Source organism: Atheta coriaria, unplaced genomic scaffold (assembly GCF_025399875.1).
Source record: "Atheta coriaria isolate IRGN ID8LTWV9N9 unplaced genomic scaffold, Caltech_Dcor_3.1 hic_scaffold_9_pilon, whole genome shotgun sequence".
In the NCBI taxonomy this organism is placed as follows: domain Eukaryota; kingdom Metazoa; phylum Arthropoda; class Insecta; order Coleoptera; family Staphylinidae; genus Dalotia; species Dalotia coriaria.
In genome coordinates, this window is record NW_027045451.1 from 10,801,833 (window position 1) to 10,827,595 (window position 25,763).

Here is a 25,763-nt window from a genome sequence, read left to right on the forward strand (position 1 = left end):
ATTACAAAATAAACACAAGTTTAGTTTTTTGTGTGTTAAAAAAAATAAAAAATAAAAAATGCGGTCAAAAAGTTAAAATTACGAAATGAGGTAAATTGACAACAAAGTGTAATAAAATGAAAGTTGTGTATGCAAAATATAATTACCTCAGGCGAGGCAACTAAAAACTAAAAGGTTAAAATGCAAAAATTCAGAAATTCATACCCGCATAAAGTTGAGTTAAGCTTTTCTACGCCAGAGGTCAGTGCTTTAGCATGGCAAAGTTACTCGGGCTCACAACCTCGAAAAATTTGGCTTTGCGGCACGTCCAGCCTTACCCCACACGCGAAAATCTCTCCAGCGGGTGCTCTAAATAAATATTTCGGCAAATTTAATTCGGAGCCTGCCTCGGCGCCGTTTTATTATCTAAATTATCCGCAATAATGTGCGCCTGCGACCAGACACTAGTGGGACTCATTTCCACATACTCACCACTACCCACCCAACACGTGCGAGAAGCACCACCGGCAGGTACACGTATATCCCCTATTTTTATAATAATCTTGCTTGGCATTGTGCGGTTGTCACGTATGCGAGAGTCCACTTAGTTACTTATGCTCACACGGGCGGCCGGGGGTTGTCTCCGGAGAGGGTGAGATCAAACACGAACATAACCTCAATGTTACTCTGTATGTGTATAGGTGTATGTTACACGACTGCGGACGTGGTGCTTGTGCACGGGTAATAAACTCCACTACACGTTGTCCACGTCCGAGTAACTATGTGCAAGGGAGGCTGCCTAGCGATTACTTCCAACTACAGCTCCAGTTCGAGTCGCTCGTAATGACCTGACTTATTTGCACGTGCTGTGCTCGTAAATTGCGGCGTTTATATTATCGAAATGTTGATATTTTTATTTCCCGCACGATTAAATAGAAAATATCCGGGTTATATTGGTTTATCTCTTCGTCACTTTTCGTCTTGTCGACGTGTTGTCATCCCCTGGGAGGCGGTAGTCCACGAAACCTTCGATCCGCGGTTCTCTTTTGTCCGCAGTGAGGAAAAAGTTACATTTTTTTTCGGTGCGTGTCTTCGTCCGTCTTGTTTAAAGGACCTCCGTCGACAACTTCAACGGACGAACACCCCGGGGTTTTATTTATATCCAGCGGAGACTCTTTAGGCAATTTTATTTGTTTAGGTGAACGGTAGGAGTCGACTAAAAGGACAAACTAGAGTGTAAACGTCTAGAGATAAAGTCCTTTACGTAATTTAAAACTTTTTCAACACGAGTTGAAAAAATTTATTGAAAATGATAGAAATCGAATATAAATTTGAAACAATTTGAATAAAAAATACAGAAAGCGTCTCGGTTTTTTTTTTCTTGATGGTGGAGGCGCCGGGTTGTTTTAGGCCAACGTCAACATTAAGGGTAAACTACCCCACGCTGTGTGTTTGCATAAATATCGACTGAAAGCGCGCGCTGTGCGAACATTTGCCGAATAAACCTATTTACATATTTCATTTCCGTTTTAAATTACCGCAACAAATCTTGCGCGCACCGAGTGTAATGCGTCTCGCCGCGGAGGCTGAAGTTGGCGGCGTCGATGTCGAGCCACGCGCGCATCGATTGCCGCCGCAGCCAGCGAACGCTCGAGAGGATTGACGATGACGAGAAGGAGTAAAAGCGAACGCCGCCGAGCGACTAATTAATTAAACAGAACTTTTAATTATTATTAACTACCATTACGAAGCGCGGCGCGCATATTCGAGAACACATTTGCCGCCCGCCGACGTCGAAGCCCCAGCGGCGGGGGCTGGCGGTGGGCTAAGTAACTTAATTTATCATCGGCGGTGTGCTGGTGCGCCATCCAACCCAGCCAGCGTTGGCGCGCTCATTAACGTGCTAATTGTCTCTTTATGTTATTAAAAGCGCCATTAGTTTTCCACCGACCAGAAACTTATAATTCGTCCAATTACGCGACGAATTCTATTTTTATCGCTCGCCGACTGTATGCAACCAAATTCACTCGTGTAGCAATGTATTTTGCATTTTTCGCATCGGCGCGTTCATTTTCAAATCCTTTAATAGAACATTCTCTGGCTACCGGCATGAAAAAATGATGGGAATACGTTAACAATGGAAAAAAAGAGTAAAAAATGCCTGTAACTTCACGCCATCGATTGGATATTTTTGTTCGTCAGCGCAAACGAACAATGCGACGCGGCTGGCCATCACGCTCAGATATTTATTGCTAGTTTGGTGTCGAAACTAAAAGTTTTAATTGCTGTTGCACAGCCAGGCACGTTATTTAACGTCGTGTTTTTTTATCGTACGATGATGCAAACATTCTAAAATTCCACTTGATTCTAACCTAAACTGTCCGAAATGCAATTCACAACTTGGGGTTGATTTTAATTAACCGAAAAAAAAGTTTACACCCTGTTTTCTAATCTCTAGTTGAATCGTGACGAAGTTCACATGTTTTACGTTGTTAATTACGCTCCATTTAATAAATAATTAAACTCACGCCGGTTGAAAAACGTTGCCGAATGGGTGGCGATGCGATATATTGTTTTTAATGAAACTGAGGAATCTCTCGCCTTGTTTTGTGCGCGCAGAGAGGGTGGGATCAAGATAGTTGAGATCTCGCGGACCTCGCGAACCCCCGGTTTTTGTTCAATTTCTTGTTGAGATGAGAGCGGAGATGGGAGCGTAATTCAAGTTTGTTCATTTGCGTTTCGCTATTCAGGTAACCTGTGTAGCTAAAAGCAGAGTAGAGAATGTATACAAATTAAATTGGAATTGGGCTGAGAGCTACCCAACTCCAGAGTAGAGAGCATTACAAGTTCTAAATTGAATTTCAAGAAAAACTAAGTGGAAAACGAGAAAACCGGCGGAGAAAACTTGCCAAAAAAAATTAATTATAAAATAAAACGTGTCATTATTGTCGCAAGATAGTTTTCACATTCTTTTTTAACAATGCAAACACATAAAACACCGGAAATAAAATAAATAAAATCGTTGCGAGATAAAAACGCGTACTGTAGGCAACCAGCTATACGCTGGTGTATAGTATAATAGGTCTGGCGTGTCATAAAAATCCGCGTTTTCTTCACGCCATAAACAGCGAATAATTATCACCTGCGCTAAAGATAAGCGCACAGGAAACCAAAGCCCACTTTGTGTGTGAGCGGGTGCGGGCGGTTCCCTTACTAACACCTCCTTACGACGATAAGCGGTGCCCTCTGGATTAAAAGGCGAAACACGAGACGCCACCGACGGTGGCGGGAAAAGCGTAATGGGGGCGGCGGCCGGGTAATATTTCACTCGAATGGCCGTCCTCGGAGGATTCCACTTAAGTACTGCCGTTGCCGCCGCCGCCGCATCGCGTGCATTATTAAACCGGCAGCGTGAGCATATTTTGTGCGCGAGCTAGGCAACCAAGCATGCATCAACCTAAAATGTAACCAAACTTGTGCTGCAAATTTAATCGCAGATTTTATGTCGTAAATGTTATAAAAACGTTTGATTTTCTATTCCAGGCAAACCGGAACCGATCATAAAATGGTGGCGTGGCGAGAAACTGATTGAATCGCTCGAAACACGCAGCGGATTTCAAAATGTCCGCTCGAATCAGCTCGTGGTCAAAGGCCTGCAGAGATCTGACCAACATGCAGCCTTCACCTGTCAAGCATCGAATAACAACATTAGTCAACCGGTTTCTTCAACAGTCACCATTGAAATACACTGTAAGTACACTATAGGCAACTTTATATACATATTACTAACCTATACGAATATAACGCGACCAGAGTCATCTATAATTCAATAGGAGAGTGGAATTAGGTCAAAAATTAAATAGTTTAGAAAGTGCGCACAAACAGCATGTTCTTGGGTGTGTGTTGTGTGTGTTGTGGCTAATGCAACGCTTGAATTATTCGCTCGACGGCGTCGTGCGCGTTCGTTCCGCAGCGGCGCGCTTTGATTAAAACTCCAGGCTGCGTGAGCCTCTCACCACCATATTGTTACATTGGGGGCGGCGGCCGTGTTGTTGCGGTGTTCTACGCGCCGGTCGAGGTGTAAAAACGAATTGCCCGCCGTAATTATAGTTTAATTCAACTTCTTCAACTCGTCCGCGCGCGCAAGTCTAAATAATTCATTCGATTCCGGAACAATTAACATACGAAAGAACCAACGTGTTTTTAAGTCTGTGTTATGTTAGCAAAACCTATACACACGTATAAATAAAATTGTGTTGTAGTTCAAAGAGGAAAAATGTAACAAAATTTGTTATCACGTATAAAAATGGAATTTAGTGTTTTCGGCGTAAAATTTGTTTAGTATTGTCTCGCTTGGACAGCGGACAATCTGGCGCTGGGGCCCGAATACAGAGGCTGGGAAAATTGTTGCGCTCTCGTGTTGCGGGCGCCCGTCGCGGTCGTTACTCTGCGCGTGCATTAATATTTATTGCGCACTTTAATCTCTGTCACGTATCCGTAATCCGGTAAACATGAGAGGCCACACACCGGCTCCAGGACGGGCGCGCATCGCGATAATTTTCGTTTTTGAAAAATTGCGCATTATTTATTCTTTTCACTGCGCTGTTTAGACCACAGCACATGTAGGATGGACAGATGTGTAACAACAAAAGGAAAAAATGCGTTTTTTAGTAAATTTGAATAAATCGTTGTAGTGTCGTGCTTTGATTGTTCGATGGTAATTTATTGGTTAAACATTATTAATGTGGTGCGTAATAGTAGCATAAAGTTGGTTATTTTATGTTAAAATATAATTTTATTATTTTTTCATCTTTTGCCACGGTTTTTAGACACAAAAAGTGGTATTTAATATACGAACGGCCAAAGCGTGAGTAATATCCATTATCTACGAGCATTATCTACGGGTCGAAGCATGCGCCTGCGCTCTCAATCAGTCTCATGAGTAAAGTCCCCATTTTGCCACTTTACATTTTATTTCTTTTATTTATTTTTGTGCATATTTTAAACGCAATTAATATAAAAATAATTGCCCAATTTGTATTTCAATAATTTCAATAACAATCATGATGTTAATTATTAGTTTCCAATTATTCGCGTGTATAATTGGTTGCCTATATTTCCAGATTTCTAAAAACTTCCTACAAAAGAATTTAAAAATAGATCATATTTTATTAGTTCATATAAGTTGATTGAATAATATTATTTTGCAAACGTGTTGAAAAAACACGCGAATAATAACATAAAGCAGAACAAATTGAGTGTGGATTTATCTGTTTTTTTCATCTGTTCTCCGCGTTTCCCCATTCTTCTATGCAGTAACGAAAATATCTAATTTAAAAAGTAATCCGTAATATTTCTCCGAGTGCGGGCGTCTCTTTATACGCCAACCGGTTCGGGGATAACACGCTTTTTAAATTTGTCGCACGTGCAGAGCGCTCCCGGGAACAATCCTAAGTGGAAACGAAAAGCGTAGTAAAACGTACTCTGCCACTTGAAATATCTCTAACAGAAAACGGACGCGGAAACTTGCCACACCACGCTGTATTATTACGCGTTGGCAAGTCAGGTGGAAAAATGCCTAATGGAAAACTGTCGTCCACAACGGCAAGGTGTGCGTTTAATTGCGAAGCGAGGTGGAAAGAAGGTGCAAAAACAAAATGTATATGTGGATATGCGTTTCACTAATTCGCAATGCTCAACATCTGTGAGCACATTGTATTATATTTTGTTACTATTTTCGACGTCTACCTTTAGACGTGGACGCACCTGTACGTTTGATGCTCGGACGTAACCGCACGTGAACAAAGGATATCCCGGCGCGTGTGATGTGGCCGGCCACAAACGAACTTTGCCGCTGCCAAATACGATGCATCGGATGCACAAGGTGAATTCTCGATACGCCGATCAAATGTATGTAGTTCGGCGATCCTGTGGTGAAGGCGCCGGGCGTTTTTGGTCCGTTGCCCGCCGGCTGGAAAATATAATTTATTGACGCCCGAAATTTGAGGTTCGAGGTGGATCGCGCAGGCGGGCGCGCAATATTCACAAGCCATTATGCAGATTAGCAGGAAGCGCAGTCGTCGCCGTAATCTCTGCGGCCACCCACGCTGGCCCGACCGGCATGTTCGAGTTCGCAAACCAAACGGAGCGAAAATATGTTCCGGCCCGATTTATAATATGCTCGATGCAGTCATGTGGAAATTATGATCGGACTTCAAATTTGTCATATTAATAAATTATCTACTTGAAAAAATAAAATTAAAGCAAAAAATGGTACTTTACTCACGAGATTGATTAAGCAATCGAGTGTTTAACAAAGTTTAGCCACGTGACGCTTACGCTATTTTTTCTACTTCTACTTTATTTTAACGTTGAGTTTATTGACGCAAGCTTCACCTTGTGACTAAAGCCCGTGACTAAAGTACTTTAGTCACGGCCGTGTTTAAATTATCACTTTTTATGTCTAAAAACCGTGGAAAACCAGCGTTTTATAAGCGGAAGTAGAAAATATTTATTTTTTAATTTTTGTTTAAACACATTGTATATTTAGTATTAGAAGTAGTACTACACGTAATACCTAGTAATATTAGCCATATATCATGACCCTTTGAGAGGGTCGAATCTTTAGAGGATTCGATTATACTAGAAGACAAGATATTAGTCCACTTTGAATGCCATAAAATTCCAATCGGCATTTGCGATGCGCGCCCGGCTTTGACGAGCAAGAAAAAAGGTTGCCAATAAATCCGTGCGTGCGCTGGATGTTCTCCACCCTTGGCAAAAATAAGATTCCGTAGTGCGAGTCCATCGATAAGGGTTATTACCAGCCCGAGATTTATTTCCGCGCACTCGTCGAAAACGTTCAGCTTGACGTATTTATAGCAATAACACCAAGCACTTTCATCCCTCGTGTTTTTTTTTTGGCTGCAAATTGCAGCAGGCCGGCTAATATAATCGGATTAAACGTCAAACGTAACAAGGAAACGAAAGCCGGTTGGAAGAAAGCGCTCGTTTAAAATATGAACTAATATAGACGACTCCGAAGGGAGGCGGTGGTGTGTTGCAGTTGACTTGACGCAGCGGGATGCTAGAAGTTAGCGGCAAGCACATTAACAGTAACTCATTACAAACTTTTCGCAAGTCGCTGCTGGGCGAACGTTTGAAGTCTCGAAAAGTCTGAATGAATGCAGGAGAAAGGCGGAAAGAGTGGCCGGAAATTAGGTCGCTGAGTGCGAGTACGTTTGATATTTTCTAATGCATACAATTTTCCAGGAAGGTAATAAGATAATTACGACTATAATTTGCTATGCAGTCATTTATGACAAGCCTATAAACTTTAATTAGATTCGTAATATCATTTGAGTTCATTTTCAATTTTAGTACTTCAATATTGTATATTAAATGTCAAGTGCGCTAAGTGGCACTTTAACCACGTTTAGAGACTTTCTAAAAAGCTCAAACATTTTAGCCACAGCCAAATGCCACACCCCGTGACTAAAGCCCGTGACTAAAGTACTTTACTCACGGTTTTAGCCGTCCGTGACTAAAATGCCACTTTTTGACCTTAAAACTATGGAAAAAGAGAATTTTAAAGAAAAATATTATTTTACTCATCGAATAAAATACAGTATAAAAATGTCGAATAAAAACCACATGGAATGTTTGCTTAATTCCTAGCGGCTGAAAATTAGCCGACTCGGCAAATCATTATATGGTAATGCCGGACCGTCTGCGCAGGCAAATATTACCGAGGAAAAATATGTGTGGCGGCAGCGCAAAGCTAAAATGTAACATGCGACTCGTCCATCGCACGGCCGCTCATGAATATTAATATCGTAATGCAGTGGCTCGCCGTATGCATCCGTAACTCGGCGAAAAGCTTCGTCGAGCGCAAGAGCTTAAATAGTTATTTCGTTCATGCCGGGAGTGTATTAACGGCGCTGGCTTATTAAATACTATGCGTCATTTCGTCCACGCTGTCATCTTCATTCCGTGCACGAAGAATACTGTTTTTGCAAAAGAGGGAGTGCCGCTATAGGTATATCATTGCGGCAAAGTTATGCAACCCAATATACATTACAATAGATTTCGCGCTGGTTATGAGTACTCTATGGATATTAATCCTGGTTATATCAAAATGAAAAAAATATTCAGAAGGCGTTAAACATGTAATAAGCCACGCCCATTTTATGTGTGGGCATGGTACTGACTCCTCCTTGATGTATTCTTTAACATAGGATTTAAACTCCGCCTATGCAATGTATACCACTCCTTTCTCAGTCCGTGGGGCGGATCTTAAAACGCCAAGGAAGCGATTTTTGCGTTTCGCTGCCTTTATTCCAGTTTCGTTTTTACGAGCATTGCATGCAAATTGCTCTGTCAATTCAGTCATGCAAAAATTGTCGTAAAACTATCGCAAACGTCTCGTTCCTCGCAAATCGAATGTGACTGCGCCGCGTTAAAGCGAAGAATGAAGTTATGCGGCGGGCAAATTACTGCCATGTGCCCACAATCTCAATCTCACGTCGAGTCGTATAATTGTTTCGTGCACTCGTATCGTTTCGTGTAAATTGCATAACAATATTCCATGCATATTTATATTCATTGTGCCCTGGGGCGGTTTTAATCACGTTCAAAATCGGGCAATCATAAAAGATTTCCATAAATGTTTTGCATGAAAACAATAGAAACTTATAAAAACGTGAATAAAGTGTAGTATTCAACCTCATTATTCATTTTCTATAATTGGATGTCAGTGTTAAGTTGGTTGCAAACTATTTTGGAGATTTTTTTTCATTTTTTCTGCTTTTTTAAAGAAAATAATGCAAAAGTAAATGCGAAAATCATGCTAATTATCAACATATAATTATTGGCGAGTATAATTGGTTGCCTACAGTCGGTGACAACCAAAAATCACTGTTTTAGTCAATCATAGTATTAGCGTGAATAAAGTGTAGTATTGAAACTGATTATACTGCACTAATGGTACAAAAATGCGTTTTTTGTGTGCTGTTTGTATTTTTGGGTGGCGTTTGTCGACACAATGTTCACACCAGCACCAGTTGACATTCTGTGAGCCGGCAGGATGGCTGGCTCTTGAGCGCAACTTGAAAGGGCTCCTCCATCGGCATTCGCGTGCGCACTTCCCCGCATTCTCCCTTTGGCATTCCCTCTGTTTTCAAACGAGCGGCGAGCGCGTGGAGAGCCTCCAAAGTGTGGATATTACACTTTGCGAGCACAAATGCCATTCGAACGAGCGGAACGACATTTAAATATCTAAAAAAGTTGGAATGTTTCAAACACGCATTCGAAACGCATCGAATACATCCCCAACCAATACCCAACACTCACACTCACACACAGGAAAATTTCAAATGAAATTTTTGTAATTTGTTTGAAATCTATAACAAAAGTATTTAATTATTATTTGATGTTGTAACTCATGTACTAGTTGGGCTGGTGGAAATAAGCCATGTTTGTTATTAATATTCTGTCGCAATAAATAAATCTGGTGCGCGCAAAAGTTTAATTAATTTCGACGTTTTAATGGAATTCGTTTGATATCGATACATGCGCGCGCGTGCTTCGGATTGGGTAATCCGCTGCGCGTCGCGCGAAAAATGTTTGCTTACGCGGACACAAAGCGCGAGTCCAGCGAGCGTAATTATGAATTAATGGTTTTCGGTGTTGATTTAATGCGGACGCGACGTCGGTGTAATTGCATTAATTGGAAATTTGCATCTACGCGCGCGCGCCATCGGAATTTGCCGCGTTCAATTTCTTTTTTCAACAGAGTGAGTACAGAGCGATTGCTACATTTTAACCTAATTAATTTAATTAGTAATTAACTAAACACTTTTTATTTTTATTTTCTTAATTAGTTTTGACTATAAATACGAGTTGTGTAAAAAGTAAATGATTTCTTTTCTTGACAGAGAAACTCTGATTATCTATCTATAAATATTCGCTCATTTAATGACGAGATAATGGCGCGCCGATTCGATTTCGATACCGCGCTCGACGCGCGCATACCAATTAACCCTCGGCCGCGAGGGCGCCGATCAGCTTTTCGACTGCCGCTGTCTTTCGCGCGCCGCTGCACGTCGCCTTTCACACGCTGAAGTACTTAATTTATTTTTCCACGCTCGTTGCTCGTTTCGTTCCAGTTTCCAGTTCGTTTCGCTTTTTTTTCTTGCCTCGCGTACATCAGACGCACATCTCAAGATTTGGAATTGAAGTTCCAACTTGAAGCACGACGCATTCACCCTGCTATCTTAAATTAACAATCTTGAATCACGAATTTCCCAATTGTTTAATTCGCTACAGCTACAGCTAAAACCTTTTTTTTTTATTATTATTTTCAAAGTCAAAACCAAACTAAAAGTATTTTTTTTCTACTTTCACTTTTTCCACGGTTTTGAAACACAAAAAGTGGCACTTTAGTCACGGTCATGACTAAAGTACTTTAATCACAGGCTTCAGTTTTCTTAAAATGCCGTTTATACCATTTTTGTAATTTTTTTACTTAAAAAACTTGTTTTTAACTGATTTTTGTGTTTTATCCTTTTGTGTGCAATCTGAATTGGAATCTTTTGGGTTCTTTTCACATTTGACCCTAAACTAAACCAGTGTGTGGGTATTAAAGCATTAATTACTTTTTTATATGTCAAGATCATTACCCGGAAAATTAAGTCCTGCAAAATAAAAACATCTAGACACTTAATTTTTTCTGCATTTACTTTTTGTACGAGTTTTAATTAAAAGTTAATTAATTAGTTCACCTTTACGTCTGCCCTTAAGTGGGTATAACATTTTTTCCAACCGCAAATGCAGGAGCGTTGTGTTTTGCAAGCTAGTATTTAATTTCGAATTAATTTCTAACCGGGTACACATTTCTACGAAAACGTGACCGTGGTCCCACGCCGAGTGTACTCGTAGAACGAGTACATTTTCTACTTTTAATTAATCATTTTTGAAATTGTGTGTGTGCATTGCCGCGACACGAACGTTGGCGCTTTGTGCCGCCCAAAGTGAAACCGATGCGAGGAGCGAAACGGAACTGTTTCCCGAAAGTCCGAAAGTTCTTTCGAAATTTTGCGGTCGTGGTCCGGCTGCCGGCGACGAACTAATTTTATTCACAACCGGCGTGCGCGCGTCCTTTTTCTGCATAATAAATATTTTAAAACGTTGTGTCGCAACCTGGCGCGCTGCTGCAGTCAGTCGCATGCGCTGGAATTAGAAGTCTGTTTGCCGGTTGTGATGAATTTACGCGTTGCACTTCTCGAATGTTTGCGCTCGTACTGCAAGTGCACCGGAACGGGAATTTAGTATATTGAATTATGCTGTGTTTACTTTTGTCCGCGCCGCGCACGTGAACGTCGGGTGCTGCGGGAAAAGTTAATGTTTTCATTACGTCATTATGTCATCAAAGCACTCGACGGCGAGTCTTTCAGAACCACCAACAGCAAAAGCCAATAAATTTGTTTTTAAGTTTAATTTTATTTATATAACAAATTTATTTGTATTCAGTAACATTTTTATTAATTTACTACATCAAAACAGATAATTTAAATGCAAATTTTTGTGTTTTGTATGTTTGTTTCGCTTTTACGCAAAAATCTGTGAAGCAATTTTGATAAAATTTGGTATAAATATATTTATTAGCTAAGAAAATAGCTTAGACTTCTTTTTGTTGCAAATATATAACTAGAAGGGTGTTAAATTAGGGATGAAAGTTGATATACTGCTTCAATTATAGTCACAGTTATATAATTCGAGTCTAGAAGGCGCTACAGTGAATCAATAGCGTCTCTTATTTTTTTAAATAAAATATTTTAAATTATTTATATCTTTCCTTCAATTCTTAGAAATCATATAAAAATTAATGAATTTCTCTTCAATATTCAACATCAACTCAACCCATGTCAATAACCCCTGAATAATATTGTTAAAAATTTCAAAACATAAAAATGATTGACCGACGTAAGTGGATAGAAAACATCAAAGTGTGCAAATATCGATTGCGTCCTTCTTTTGATATTATTTATTAAACGCGGTAGCCCGGCGCCTTCGCCACGAAGGAAAGCAGCATGTGTTGCATGCGTTATTAGTCGCGTTCGCTTGTTGCCGGCGCTCTAATGGTCGTTTTCTTACACCCACACACACACTGAGCAACTCGCGTAGCTATAGTATAGCACAAAATACAATAGAAATATCATCTTCTGGAGCGCGCCAAGTTCTAGACTCTCAGTTTTGCGGTCGTGGTTGTGATCATGTTGGAGAGCGCGCTCGAGCAGATGCAGGTTCGTGTTTTATAACTTAAGCAGCTATTTAAATACACTACATTATCCCGATCTCTTTTCGCGGCGAGGGAAACCGCTTGAGTTTAGAGTTTTCGGTTCGGATCGACTCAGAAGTACTTACACCCACGGAGAAATACATGTAAGATGAAGTGGAGCAAGTGCGCATTTAGTTATTTGGTATAAAAGAAGCAAAAATATAATTGAAAATGCGAAAAATACAAATTTTGTTTTTTTTTGTAATAATATAATATATTAAGTATCAAGTGCGCGAAGTGACACTTTAGCCACATTTAGCAACGAGATGCTTACGTTTTTTTTTTCTATATCCACTGAATTTTTACGTTAAGTTTCAAAATATGAACTTTTGTATTTTAAAACTAGGCAAATACGCAGACGCCAGCTCCATCCCATTACTAAAGTACTTTAGACACGGTTTTAGCTATCCGTGATTAAATTGTCACTTTTTGTGTCTCAAAACCATGAAAAAAGTATCGCTTTAAAGGTGAAAGTACAAAAAAATACTTTAGTCACGACTAAAATTTAAAGATGGAGGTAGAAAAATGTGTTTTTTGACAAAAAAATACGAAAAACTGCTAAAAAAAACATTTTTCTAAGAAAGTTATTTAATGACCAATTAATTATTTGTTCTTTTTTCACTGTTGTTATATGTGACTTGAGTAAACTAAGTAGGTACTTGCTAATCGATTTTTAATTGCCGCCTCGTTGAATTCAAACGTCAAATTTGCGTACAACACGTTAGTTTGTTTGTTAAATTTCCACCCTCCGCGTTATCAGCGCATTATTATTATGCCGGCGGGTAGTGAATATAAAAATATTTGCACAGCGCATTACCTACTCACGCCGCCATTTTACTGCAAGCGTTACTAATGAGCCTGCTCTTGACTCGCACCGAAATAACATAATTCGTATAATTGATTATGTTCAGTTTGTTGTGTAATATGTGTATGCATTCAATTGTAATTTTATGGCGAGTGCATAAAACGCCACAAACATTAAGCTTTTTCAATCTGTGCATTCGAAATTATTTGTTTAATTAATCTAACTAATTAAATCCGTTTTCTAAATTAAAGCAAATTAAATTTTGTGTGATTCGGTTGCACGCAAATCATTACAATCGTTTTCGATTTGAAATTTTGCTAAATTTATTCCGGGGCCAATTTAGTTTCTGAATTAATTTTCGCTTTTTGTTCGCGATATGATTTTCCGTCTGCGCCGGTCGCTTTTGACCATTCATTCCCTCGTCGCTTTTAGTCATTTATTTCCGACATTTCGGTGATATTTGTATTTCTCCCGCAGTGTGTTTGTTTTCGCTGTTTGCGATCGCTTGTTTTCGTAGCGTTTCTAATGTCTGTTTGCGTTTGCGCATCGTGCGTCGCGCGGTCGTTTGTCAACAAATTTACTGAGGAAAATCGACAAATCACAAATCGACACAACAAATAAATAAACAAACGGCGCGCAAACAAAAGGGAAGGAAATAAGCATTTAGTTGGATAGTTTTTCACTAGATGGCGTTATAATATAACACTAAGTGATTCTAATGACTTTTTTTCATATTTTTGTGTTTTTATATGTTTCAGTTCGGCCGCTGAAAGCTGAAATATTGAGCAGCAACAATCCATTCTCCGCCGACCGAAAGTACGAGATCGCGTGCCAAACGTTCGGGTCACGCCCTCCGGCGAAAATCACCTGGTGGATGGACAACAAGGAAATGAAACCCTACATGTTTAATCACACTCAAGTGGTGAGAACGTTTACTTACACTTTAAATTACCTACTGATTTAAGTGCTCCAATCAGTTGTGATTTATTTATAAAATTAAATCTGTCACAAAAAAAGAAAAAAAAAAGAAAATTAAATATCAAGTGCGCTAAGTGGCATTTTATCAACGATTAGCGACGTGATGCTTACGCTATTTTTTTCTACTTCCACTTTATGCGCATGCGCAAGCTCCACCCCGTGACTAAAACCCGTGTCTAAAGTACTTTAGTCACGACTTTGGCAATCCGTGATAAAAAATGTCATTTTAAATATGAAAATAGAAAAATATATATTTTCATCACTTGATACACCCTGTATGCAACCTATTCTATAAATTCTACTCTATTTGTATTCATTTTTTGCATTTTATTTTAAAAGCCATTGTTCATTTTTCGACGCCATTGTCACTCGCGTCAAGTGAATTATATAAAAGCAAACAATGCGTGAACGCGCGCGACATGAATGGAAATCCATCGATCGCGCGGGGAGTGCGCGGAGGTATCTGGGGCGCGGATCGGATTCGCGCTGTCGCTCATCGCGACGAATGTGTTATTGTTATGAAAATGGCAAACATATTTTATTGAGCGACGCGGATGAAAATTTATCGCACATGCTGGATTTGCGCCGCTGTCATTCTAAAGAGGAGATAATCATAGCAATTTTCAGCTCTGCAATAAACGTTCCTTGAAACAACATTCTCCTAGATATTTCGGTGCAATTTGTGGGGCGGAAGGGGCGGGCAATAAAATAAAATCCAATAAAACAGCGCAAAATCTGTCGTCGAGATGTAAGTGTGGTAGTTGGAGTTGTCGCTCGGATGGTTAAAAACTTTTCAAAGCGCTCCCACGCTTCCGAACTTGTTATTTATTTTTATTCGTTTGCCAACCCCTCCGTGTGCGCTTGTTTCCGCTCCCGGTGCGCAACGTATAAATTTTTATTAATATTATAAAAATGGAAACCGTTTTTATATTGCGCATGTGAATATATTTCAAAAATTGACAAATGAAATAAATTCAACTATGTATTTTTTATTAGTAATATTTTGATATACACTCGAGGCTAATTAAAGTGCATACAAACTAATTATGTAAAATAAAATGTTTGAGCTTTGCAGTGTGTAACAGACGTTTATGAAGCTTCGTCAACTTTTTTGTTTCCAGTGTTTAATTTTTGTTTGCCGCATTTAGCTTATTTCTAGTTCTGTTTGTTTTTGTGTGCTTGTTAAATAACTTTTTCATTCAGCGCGCAAACGTCGCACGGCGGCGCGAGATTAATGAATCTTCATTACTTTCAAATTAGTTGCATTCGTGTTCATTCCAACTGCGCTAACAATCTACATATACAATGAATTAAACTCGCTTTGTGCGCGTTTTTCTTTTTTTCGTTTCGTTTCGTTTCATAAGGGTTACAAGTTTATGTAATTTTAATCTCTCCTCATTACTCACTAAAAAATAAAAAACAATAAAAACTACTTTCAAGTAAATTAATTTAATTTTTTTTCTTATTTCAGGATTCACTTGATGGTAACTCAAGCACGTCGACATTGACATTCATGCCGTCACGTCTGGACAATGGCCGCACATTGACATGTCGTGCTGTCAATCATCTCGTGCAGAACGGCATGGAAGAATCCTCCATTAAACTAAACATTTTCTGTGAGTAGCGCTTACATTACCCGCTGAGTAATGTCTTCTTTCCTTCGTTTTACGATATCCCGGTGCGATTTATCGCTAATAAACTCCGCGCGTCCGAAATCTTTATCTTTCGGTAAACACCTTTTAACGAACGATGCAAACGTGATCGTGCCATGGATGCAAGTGTTCAACAATGGAACTAAAACTAGACTCAACGGTTTTATTTTCTTTTCGTTTGTCTGAAAGAAAAGAAATCGCTTTTACTATTTTGGTGGAGGCGCCGACGGTGAATTGTGATGATTTGACTCTGCTGGAGTAGGGTGAACGTGAAAAACACTTTTAATCTTTGGCACGATCACAACTCCGGCGATATTTGCGCGATTCTCAATCTATATATTATCAGCCGCAAGGAAAGTTATTTGAGTGTGGCTTTTCGCCACACACGCGGATTTTGACGCATACAGAAACTTTTTTTTGCTCTCCACCTTGGAATTTCCGCGCGAAAAAATCTCAGAATGAATCAAATATCGGTAAACATCCGGCGAGACGCTTTCTTTGGCTTCCGGTACGCCGCCGATGATGAGGCGACGAGAAAACCGAAAAAAAGACTTCCGCCGCCTCGGATTATCGCCGGCGGCGTATTGAAAACATTGGAAATGGTTGCTTTGTGTTGAGGAGTTGAGCTTTGCAGATCTGCCGATTCTTCACCTCTCGCTGGGCTCTAATCTGAATCCGGACGACATCGAGGAGGGCGACGACGTCTACTTCGAATGCAAAGTGAACGCAAACCCGTGGGCGTACAAAGTTCTCTGGAAGCACAACGTAAGTTAAACTTTCGTTTTCCATTTTCAACACACACCCGCGCGTCGAATTTCAATTCTTCACCTCATTCTTATTCGACGTTGAATTGTACTCATGTTTATTCAGCGCTAAGTCATCGTGTCATTACATCGCATTCAATATTTCACGCAGTTTTAAGTGCGCGCGCGTGACAATCACGCACGATGACAGTTTGAAGACTAGTGGCGCCACCGTGTTGTACTCGCGCGCTCCGTTTTAATTGAAAGACAAATTAATTTTAACTTTGCACTCGGCTCTTCAACGCCCGGCGCGAAAATTGCGTTAACCTGAGGTTTTCTCGCGAAACGCGTCTAACGAAGTGCAATTACGTTTTCGTTGCGGGTTTCTCTTTTCGGATGCGGCAACACACTACACGCGGATGCAATGCAAATAACGAACCGTTTCTTCCAAAGTTTAAACTCGTTTTGACGTCGAGTCGAAATAATTTTCGCATCGCGGTGAATTAGAATTGTCGCCTTGCAATTTGCGCAAAGTGGAAAGTGGAAAGTTACTCGCAACACGTAATAATTAATTCGCGTTATCAGCGTATCGGCAAGTTTGCAAGTGCTATACACATATATAGATGTACTCGTAGTCGAATACCGATAAACACGCTTCGACGTTAAATACATTAAACACACTTGCGTTTTACATCTTCTCTTCGACGCGCCCCACCTGCGTAACTAGTTCGATGTTGTCGAGTTTCCGCTGTAATACAGCGTGTAGTTGCAAATATAAACATCGAGACCGCGTTGAAAAGTTTGCGTCTCCACCTTGGAAAGAATGAATGGTACGGGGCACGACCCAACTTTGGAGAACGACCTTATTTTTCTTTCTCTACTCGCTTCTCGCTTCTCTTTCTACAAGATGCAATCTGCTGTGGAAGTGGGTCGTTCGTTCGGTCCTTGGGCAACAATATTTGAAGTTTCGCGCTCGGCCGTTTCCTAAATCGAACAAGTTTTATGTATCTTGTTTTAACTTCTTTTTGAAGACGCCGTCGATGAACGCACGGAGAGCTGCACTTTGCCTTATCTGCCGTCTTCAAATTTAATACCCGCCGTTAGGCTAGTCCAAGAGATCCGAGAAGAAAACCTCGATTCTTCTGGATTTCACACTCGACGTCGAAATAATCTGATCTTATTTGCATTATATTATGGTCGTCGAGCAGGAGCAGCTTCTTACTTGCTGTACTTTTTATGTCCTGTGACTCGCGCTTTTTATTGCATCTCCACACCCGGAAATGACGACGACAATGGCGACCTGCAGTTTTATGTCGACGGGCAATCTCAGGATGTCTCTAGAGAGTGAAAAATAACATTTTGACAGCTAGCAAAGCATTAAAAACCGACCTAACCTCACAAACTCAATAAAAACATAACCTATAATTTTGAGGTTATGGTAGCATATAGATCATTTAATGATTGATTAGATTAAGGCCATTATGTATAGGAATATTAATATCAATACCACCCGCCATTCAGAAAATTACCAACCCCTCGCGCATGAGAATCAATTGTTATGAAGTGTAATCGATATTCTCCACCTTGGATGTAGAAAAGGCCCTCCAACTTCCAACCTTTAATATAATTAATGATTATTACATCAACTCGAGGATTACGAAGGTGCGCCGATAATTAATCCACTCGATGATGCGACGATACGCACGATTACGACAATGCGTTGTTCACCCCTACATTTTGAGCTATTCATCAGCGACATCTATGAAATAAAACCGGCAATGTTTTTTATTTTTAATTTTTAAAAGTTTCATTACTAGTGAAGAAATTGTTTGCAGTGGAAAATTCTATCGAATGTAAGCTGGGGCGAAACTTTTAAAAACGGATTAATTTTTCTTTGTTTGCCATTCTGTCGACGATTCCGCCCTCGGCAAGCGGACGTTTAGTTCGCGTTTGTTTGCGCGCCTGGTTGCCCATTCGAGAGGCGAATGAGACGTGCAGAACTCGACTCGCATCGATTTTCGATTAAAGCTCATTTAAACTTTTGCCCTTCTTAATTTCTGCACTACTGCCAGAACAAAAATTGCCAACCTAACCTCACTTACAATCGCGTACATAACCTGTTTGATGCTTGATCGGCAGGAATTAACACTTCAATCCGCACATTTGTTGGTTAGTCGTTCGAGGACAGTTCGGATTGTCTCAGAGACTAAAGACTCAAGTCCACGCTAATCCGACAAAGCGTCTTGCGGCGTCTGCATCCGTTCGGGACGTCTTTAGCGGATTTAAAATTAACCGCTAACAGGATGAGCGTGCGGAATTCCTAATGGACTGCCCTACAAGCTGAATGGCAATGAGATCAACCCGCGTACAAGATGCTCCTAATTGAAAACAAAAGTTCTCGAAGCGAAATAAATCACAAAAATCAACATTCGACCTCAAAACGCGATAAAATTAGACATTCGTGTATTGTCCTCGAAAAGATTAATTATCCACAGTGGTTGTGGCTGTTTTGTTGGGTTTTTAATGCAGGATATTTTGCGGTAGCGTTTTGAATGACGTTGCACGAAATGTGGGCTCGTTGTGTTTCGTATGCAAAGACCGTTTCGTTTTCGCGAAGACGTTTCTTCGGCGCGCCTCGCGTTACAAGATAAAGCGCCGCCTGGAAAGCCACTTACACTCCGGGTCTGCGTCCCAGCGCAGTGACACGTACACCCACACAAACGTGTCTTGCAAACACGGGTGGTAAAAGCCTCGAGACGGCGTTGCATACCAGCGCTGCTTGACAGTAGTACAATTATAAAACTAGGTGAAGCGTTTTACCACGACCCACAAAACTAAAAAGAAGATACCGGCGCTGTAAATAATCTCGGCTGACGTTAACATCTAAAACATTTTTAGCACTTGCACCCACCGAGATGTGTCACATTCTTCTAACGCGCGAACAAATTAAATGCTTTTGTCGTAACTGACAGTATTTCTGTTTTGCTTTTTATGAGAAGTTGTTAGTGGCGCGCTTCAAAAGGAAAATCTTTTGCTTGAATGCAGTCGCAATGGCGAAAAAGCGTGTCTATTCGCCGGCACTTCTCTTTATGGTCTCGGTTTTGGGTTCTCCTTTTCAAATCTAAACCAGATATATTATACTTGTATGTGTGGCGCAAGCTCGCGAGCTCCGAACCGATAAAAACTAATATATGACTGAAAGGCGAGAGGCGACCGCGGGCGCAATAAGCAGAAAACCATACGGAAAATAAACTGAACTCAAATCTTGCAAATCCAGGCGAGAAGAGACGAGAAAGAAAAACGTCGACATCTTTCGTGATTAGATTTTTTTTAGATCGGAATTTGGAATATCTAAAGATAATCGCAGATACATTAGCAAATTGCTGTCGGCAGCAATTTTCTCCCATTCGGCGAAACACCTGAGCGAAATGCTTAATGCGCGAGAAAAGAAAACTTATAAATAAAAGTGCGGCGTCGGAAGAAAACTGGACGATTCGGTCGTAAACTCCGAAAATTGTAGTTTTTAATTTAGGATTTACGGCCACTGCACGCGCATCGAGCGTGCGCTGCACTGCAATTTTGATTTATGTTTATATGTATGCTCGTATAATACACGCGGCGCAAATATAGTTCACTGGCACATCTATAAAAATGTTTTCCTTTTCGACTATAATACACACGATAGTTTTATATCCGGCGACAATACCAATGCAACTCCATGATTCACATCAAAATTTCATTGGTCAAACTTTAGCGAAAGAAATATTACTCATATTTATCTCATAACCTCACATTGAAAAGATTCAAGATGGCGTAGACCACAACCACACACATCTATGTGTGTACTCATCAGGGTTGTTCCAAGACATGCTTGCTGGCGCACAACAAGAGCACAACAACAATTAATAAACGAAGTTTAGTCGTTCCCCAACTTGCGGTAATTCCGCGCGTCGGCACAATCTGAAATATTGTGACAATTTCGGGCGCACGTCAACAACATGTAGCTTTTAACTCGACGACAACTACCAACTACACACACACATACACCTACATGAAGGAGCATATAATGTCAACGGCAATGGTGATGATGGTCGTGATGGCGGCCATGATGGTGAACGTAAGATGCTCTGTTTATTATATTGCAGAGGGCGCTCGCGTGCTTTGTAATTACGCCTGAAACGTGAGATGCGTACATTTCTTGCATTCCTTCCTCTTCTCTAGGAAGAGGTGGGGAAGACTATCTTCACATTCAGAACCGGACTTTGTTCGCCAACTTTTCGCTTTAGTTTCATTTACTTAGCCGGAAACTTTTATGCCGCCAATAAAAAATCACATCGGCCGTAAAATAAAGTGCGCACGCATCGTTTTCACCCCCGTGCAAATAGAACACGAAAAAAGCGGCAATTAATTAAGCAAACATTGACATTTCCACTGCGGATTCTTTACCTTGGACGTGTAAAAACTTGCGTGAAACTTTTGCTTTCCTTTCCGGCGCGTCTTTGTCCTTTGGGTGACGCATTATAAAAGGAATGTTTGTCCCTGTCCCTGTGCCGTGTGTCGCATAATGCATGACTCCCACAGCTTCGTCCTTGGTCCTTGGTCCTTCCGTCGGTTGTACCTGTAAACGTTTAGAAACCGCGTCGCATTGCTCACACTTTCATGTAAATGAAATGCGGACCGCTGCGGACGGCGCGGAATTCGTCGTCGGCCACACAAGGCACGCCATCATCCCCAGTTTCTGGGTTTTGCTCCTTCCTTCTTAGGAAGGGTTCGACGCGTGGCACGAGCGTTTGCTTGAGCTTGAGAAATGGATACATCTATTCGGCGATATTAAAACGGTTGCTTCCGGAGAAGCATGCGAAAACGCGTGGAATTTCCTCACTTCGAGTCTTAGGCAACCCGTTCCCCTTCCGCGTAGAGTGGGTCGAATTGTTTTCCATGTTTGCTTACAATGCGCGCGCTCTGTTGTTGTACAGTTGTACGTTTCGACGTTTTGAATGCGCAATAAATTTTAAACAAAACGTGACTTGGTATTTTAATACCAACGTTATTTGACATACTTGAATGTTTTTCTACTGCTTACAGGGTCAAATAATGCAGCAGAATCAAAAAGGTGGTGTTATCATGAGCAATAGTGATCTGGCCCTTCAAGGAGTCACTCGGAGTCAAGCTGGGAATTATTCTTGTGTTGCTTCTAACGTCGAAGGTGACGGGGACAGCAATCAAGTGGAGTTGAAAATTATGTGTAAGTATCTGCGGATTATCCAAGTGACCAAAATTGTTCTATTTTATTTTTTGTACAACCAGATAAGCCAATTTGTCGCCCTGAACAAAAGCGGGTCTACGGCGTGGGTCGCCATGAGAAGGCTCGCGTGTTATGCGAAGTGGAATCGTTCCCGCCGCCGGAAAGTTTCAAATGGTCGTTCAACAACACCGCCGAGACGGTGGACGTCCCCCAGACGAACTTCAACACCGGCATCCATCACTCCTCCTCGACCTTGACCTACACTCCTGTTACCGAACTAGATTACGGTACGGTTATGTGCTGGGCGAACAACCTGGCCGGGCGACAGTTGGAACCCTGTGTTTTTCATATCATCGCTGCGGGGAAACCCGATCCGCCATTTAACTGCACCATATTGAATCAAACCTCTGAATCTTTGGAGGTGGAATGTGTGGAGGGTTTTGATGGTGGGCAACCGCAGTATTTTTTGTTGGAGGTCTACGATGAGCAGAATGATGTTTTGCATGCGAATGTCTCCGCGAAGTTTCCTTTGTTTACTGTGAGTGGGTTGGAAGCTGGGAAGATCCTGAGGATGATTGTGTATTCGGCGAATGCTAAAGGGAAGAGTGAAGGTGTTACTCTTGAAGGTTTCACGTTGAAAGTCGCAGAAAAACAGACTGGTATGTAAAAAATTGAAAATTTTTAAATTTTTAAATTTTACATTTAAATGTTTATTTTTTAGTTTTGTCTCTTGGAACTCGTGATCAATACGACATTGCACCAGTTCTGGGTATCTTGATTGGAATAGTAACCGCTTTACTATTGGTCACAATCATCATCCTTGGCGCGTTGAAAGTCCGCGCTGCTCAACGTGAAGGTTCACATGCATCACGCCCTGGATTCCTGCCCGTGAAAGAGAAGGTCACACTGCCACTGCGCTCCGAATCGGAGGATTTGTTTGAAAAGGACGACAAGAATCCCGACGTCGTGCCGGCAAACAAAGGTATGCGCGGTGCGGAAATCATGCAAAACCGACGCCGCAGCAGCAGCAGAAAAAACCACCTCGCCAATCATGTTCGTGCCGGTATAAATCAGTTTTTATTTCCGCAGACTCCGACTACCAGCTAGGGTCAGCTGTGCAAACGCCCGGCCTGAATAACGCCCTGCTGACGACGGGCAACGACTTCGAGGGCCAGCGGATTACGCCACTTAGCGAGGCTTACATTGCCCGGGATCGCGCGTACCAGCCGCAGCACGTAGGTATCCCGAGCGCCCTCTACACAGATGAAATATGACGGATGTCACGCGGACATAACCTTATTTAAGCACACAAAACATACAAAAAAATCGAGGGCACCTGCAAAAATTAATGTGCACATCGCATACTATGCTACGCAAAGGTTTAACCCTTTCACCGAGCACGATTTATTTTTCATTTTTTTTTATGTTTTCATAATTTTAAAATTTTAAGATGTTTGTTTTTTGATTTTTGTATTTTCTAGGGTCGTTATTCCGTTTTTCCGAATGCGTTTTGATTTTGCTTCTTCTCTCTCGGCGCGCCTCAGTTCAAACCAATTTTCGATTTGCGTAAGTGATTTTTTATTCACGCTACTCACCGTCGCGCGGCGCTGAGGGAGTCTTATCGCCTTGCGTCTTTCAGCTTCAAAGGCTTTAATTTTTGAACTGTCGCCACGATAGCGCTACTTTTTTTTGCGACTCTTCGTTTTCTATTTTGCGCCGTGCGGCTTCGACAGGCGGCGCGCATTATTGCGGTGCACGCCCCGAATAAAATAGCTCTTTCGAATCCGAAATAATATAAATACTAAATGCGCGATTCTTTCGCCAGGGCGGGCAAACACGCACGCGCGCCAGAAAGAAATCTATAAAAGCGGCAATATCTCCGGCTAGTATTTTATTCATGTCAAACACAGCAACGCACCGAAGCTAAATTGAAAGATGGATTACATTCGCGTTCTGCATTACGTTCCGCTTCTCAAATATGTAATAAAATCCAGATTCCGCATTTCAAATGAAGCTTAGAGCGCTTATACAGCACGATTACAAAAACTACAGCCATCTAACGGACATAAACGCACATAAAATATATTTATATAAGCCAATATTATATTATATATTGATTTTTATTTTCTGGCAGGTTCCCGATGAAGTAACTTATGCTGAGCTTTCACTCGTTCGTCCAAACACGCTCGACGCTACAAAAAATGGCGGCAACCAATATGGCACGCTTCGCGCCCGCGATGAGCCCACCATCTATGCGCAAATAGACCACAGCAAGAAACCACCTAATGGCAACGCCATGCCACCGGCGGTCACAGCGGCAGCGGTAAAATCATCACCGGTGGTTTCTCCGGTCTCTTCGTTGTTCCCAATGTCGAAACCAGGGCTGTATCATCGCGAAGTGGTCACGGTGCGGACGCCGCTCATGGGCTGCCAGCAGGAGAGCTGCGTCTAAACCAGTGGCGCCCTCTGCGGTCGCCATTTTGTAAATAGAGTGAAACGAGGACAATAAATCGAATAATGCTTAAAGAAACTATCGAAGTGAATTTTTAACGTGGGAGAAAAACGCATATGACTTCATTGACAGCTCAGTGAATCTTAGAGACATTTTGTCGATACTTAAATATCACGAATCTATCATATCGACGACTGGGACTTGCACGCCCCTTCTGATCATTTAATTTAGATTTATATTTACATTTTATTAACTTTTTTACGTTTTATTGTTATTGCCCACGCCATATCTTCTCCGTAATTAGATGTAATTATCGAAGTAACGTATCAATGTTCATGGTGTACAACGGGCGACCTCTTGGGCCCGCATGACGAACAACATACATATTGTCAAACATACTCAGTAAGGAACGAACCATTTTCAAAGCGTAATTAAATTTTTCAAACCAACCAAACGACGGGATGCAAACTAATGTATAACTTAGCTAATCTAACGTATTAATGTAATTGTTAAGAGACTCTACGAACATATATCATCTATATTAATACTAAAAACAATTAAAAATGAACAAAAATGCAAACTAAACAAAATATCTTATTAAAGATTAATAATTTTTTATCTAGTCGAAATGCGAGCGGTGAGCGGCGGGAAGTATTCAGATTGTAGGAAAGGCAATTTGTAAATGGACATTAAATTAATATTATATCCAAAGATACTCTAGGAAGATTTTTATATATTGATATGCAGCGAAGATATTGCAATGAAACAAAACGTTGAAAAAATGTGCGCCACGTTTTTGTAACAAATGAAAATTATTACGCAAATGTTTACTTAGACTGAATTTTATCTTTGAGGATTGTTTCACACACGACTGAAAATTCTATCGATTTTCGTCGAGGAGAAAGTAGAGAGGACGAATCGATTCCATTCCGATGGAAATACTCTACGATGCGGACAGTAACAAAACGGTAGCACAAATATTAGCATATTGTACAAATTGTAAATAAACACGAACATTTTGAGAATGAAATAATTGAGCAAAAGCGAACCGAAATGGAAATACCTTCAAATTACATTTATTATTCAATGTGATATAACAATATCGGTGCACTTCCCCCCACAGAGAAAAAATGAGAGCGCGGAGTGTTACATACATGGTATATTATTATGAAAATATCTATAATGATGAATTGTTTAATGTTCATAAAAGTCATATTAAAATATGTAATGTCTAAGAAATTATATTAATTCGTGAGGTTCGTGCGATGCAATGCGCCAATGCAAACGAATAAAGAATAACAAAATATTTAGGAAGATTCTCATCATCAATTAATGCAAATTAAATACAGCAACAATAACGAAATAACGGAGGATACCAAGACGACCCAAAACTAACAATTCTCGTTGTCTCTGAATATGTTTTTATTGTGTCTTTACGAAATATTATTTCTCGAGGTACTAAAATAAATATACTAATAAATTTACAAATTTGTGTATGTTATTTTAATATTACCTAATATTATTAAGTTAGGCAACTCTTCGTGCATGTTTTATTATTGATTGAATCAAAAC

The 25,763-nt window shown here is 40.6% G+C and overlaps 1 protein-coding gene across 3 annotated transcripts in view; it reads left to right on the top strand.

Annotated features, from left to right (window-relative positions):
• side-VI (sidestep VI) overlaps positions 1-25,679 on the top strand; it is a 147,041-nt gene extending 121,362 nt beyond the window's left edge. For 2 of the 3 annotated variants that reach the window (XM_065311879.1, XM_065311880.1), the window contains 9 exons: positions 3,523-3,729; positions 13,880-14,043; positions 15,571-15,715; positions 16,386-16,516; positions 21,580-21,739; positions 21,802-22,398; positions 22,461-22,721; positions 22,829-22,974; positions 23,874-25,679. In XM_065311879.1, coding sequence (XP_065167951.1) covers positions 3,523-3,729; positions 13,880-14,043; positions 15,571-15,715; positions 16,386-16,516; positions 21,580-21,739; positions 21,802-22,398; positions 22,461-22,721; positions 22,829-22,974; positions 23,874-24,191 — 2,129 coding nt within the window. In that variant the 3' untranslated portion in view covers positions 24,192-25,679. Of the gene's footprint in view, positions 1-3,522; positions 3,730-13,879; positions 14,044-15,570; positions 15,716-16,385; positions 16,517-21,579; positions 21,740-21,801; positions 22,399-22,460; positions 22,722-22,828; positions 22,975-23,220; positions 23,306-23,873 lie in introns of all 3 variants that reach the window. The other variant, XR_010549800.1, reaches the window with a different exon arrangement.
• The last annotated feature ends 84 nt before the right edge of the window (positions 25,680-25,763 follow it).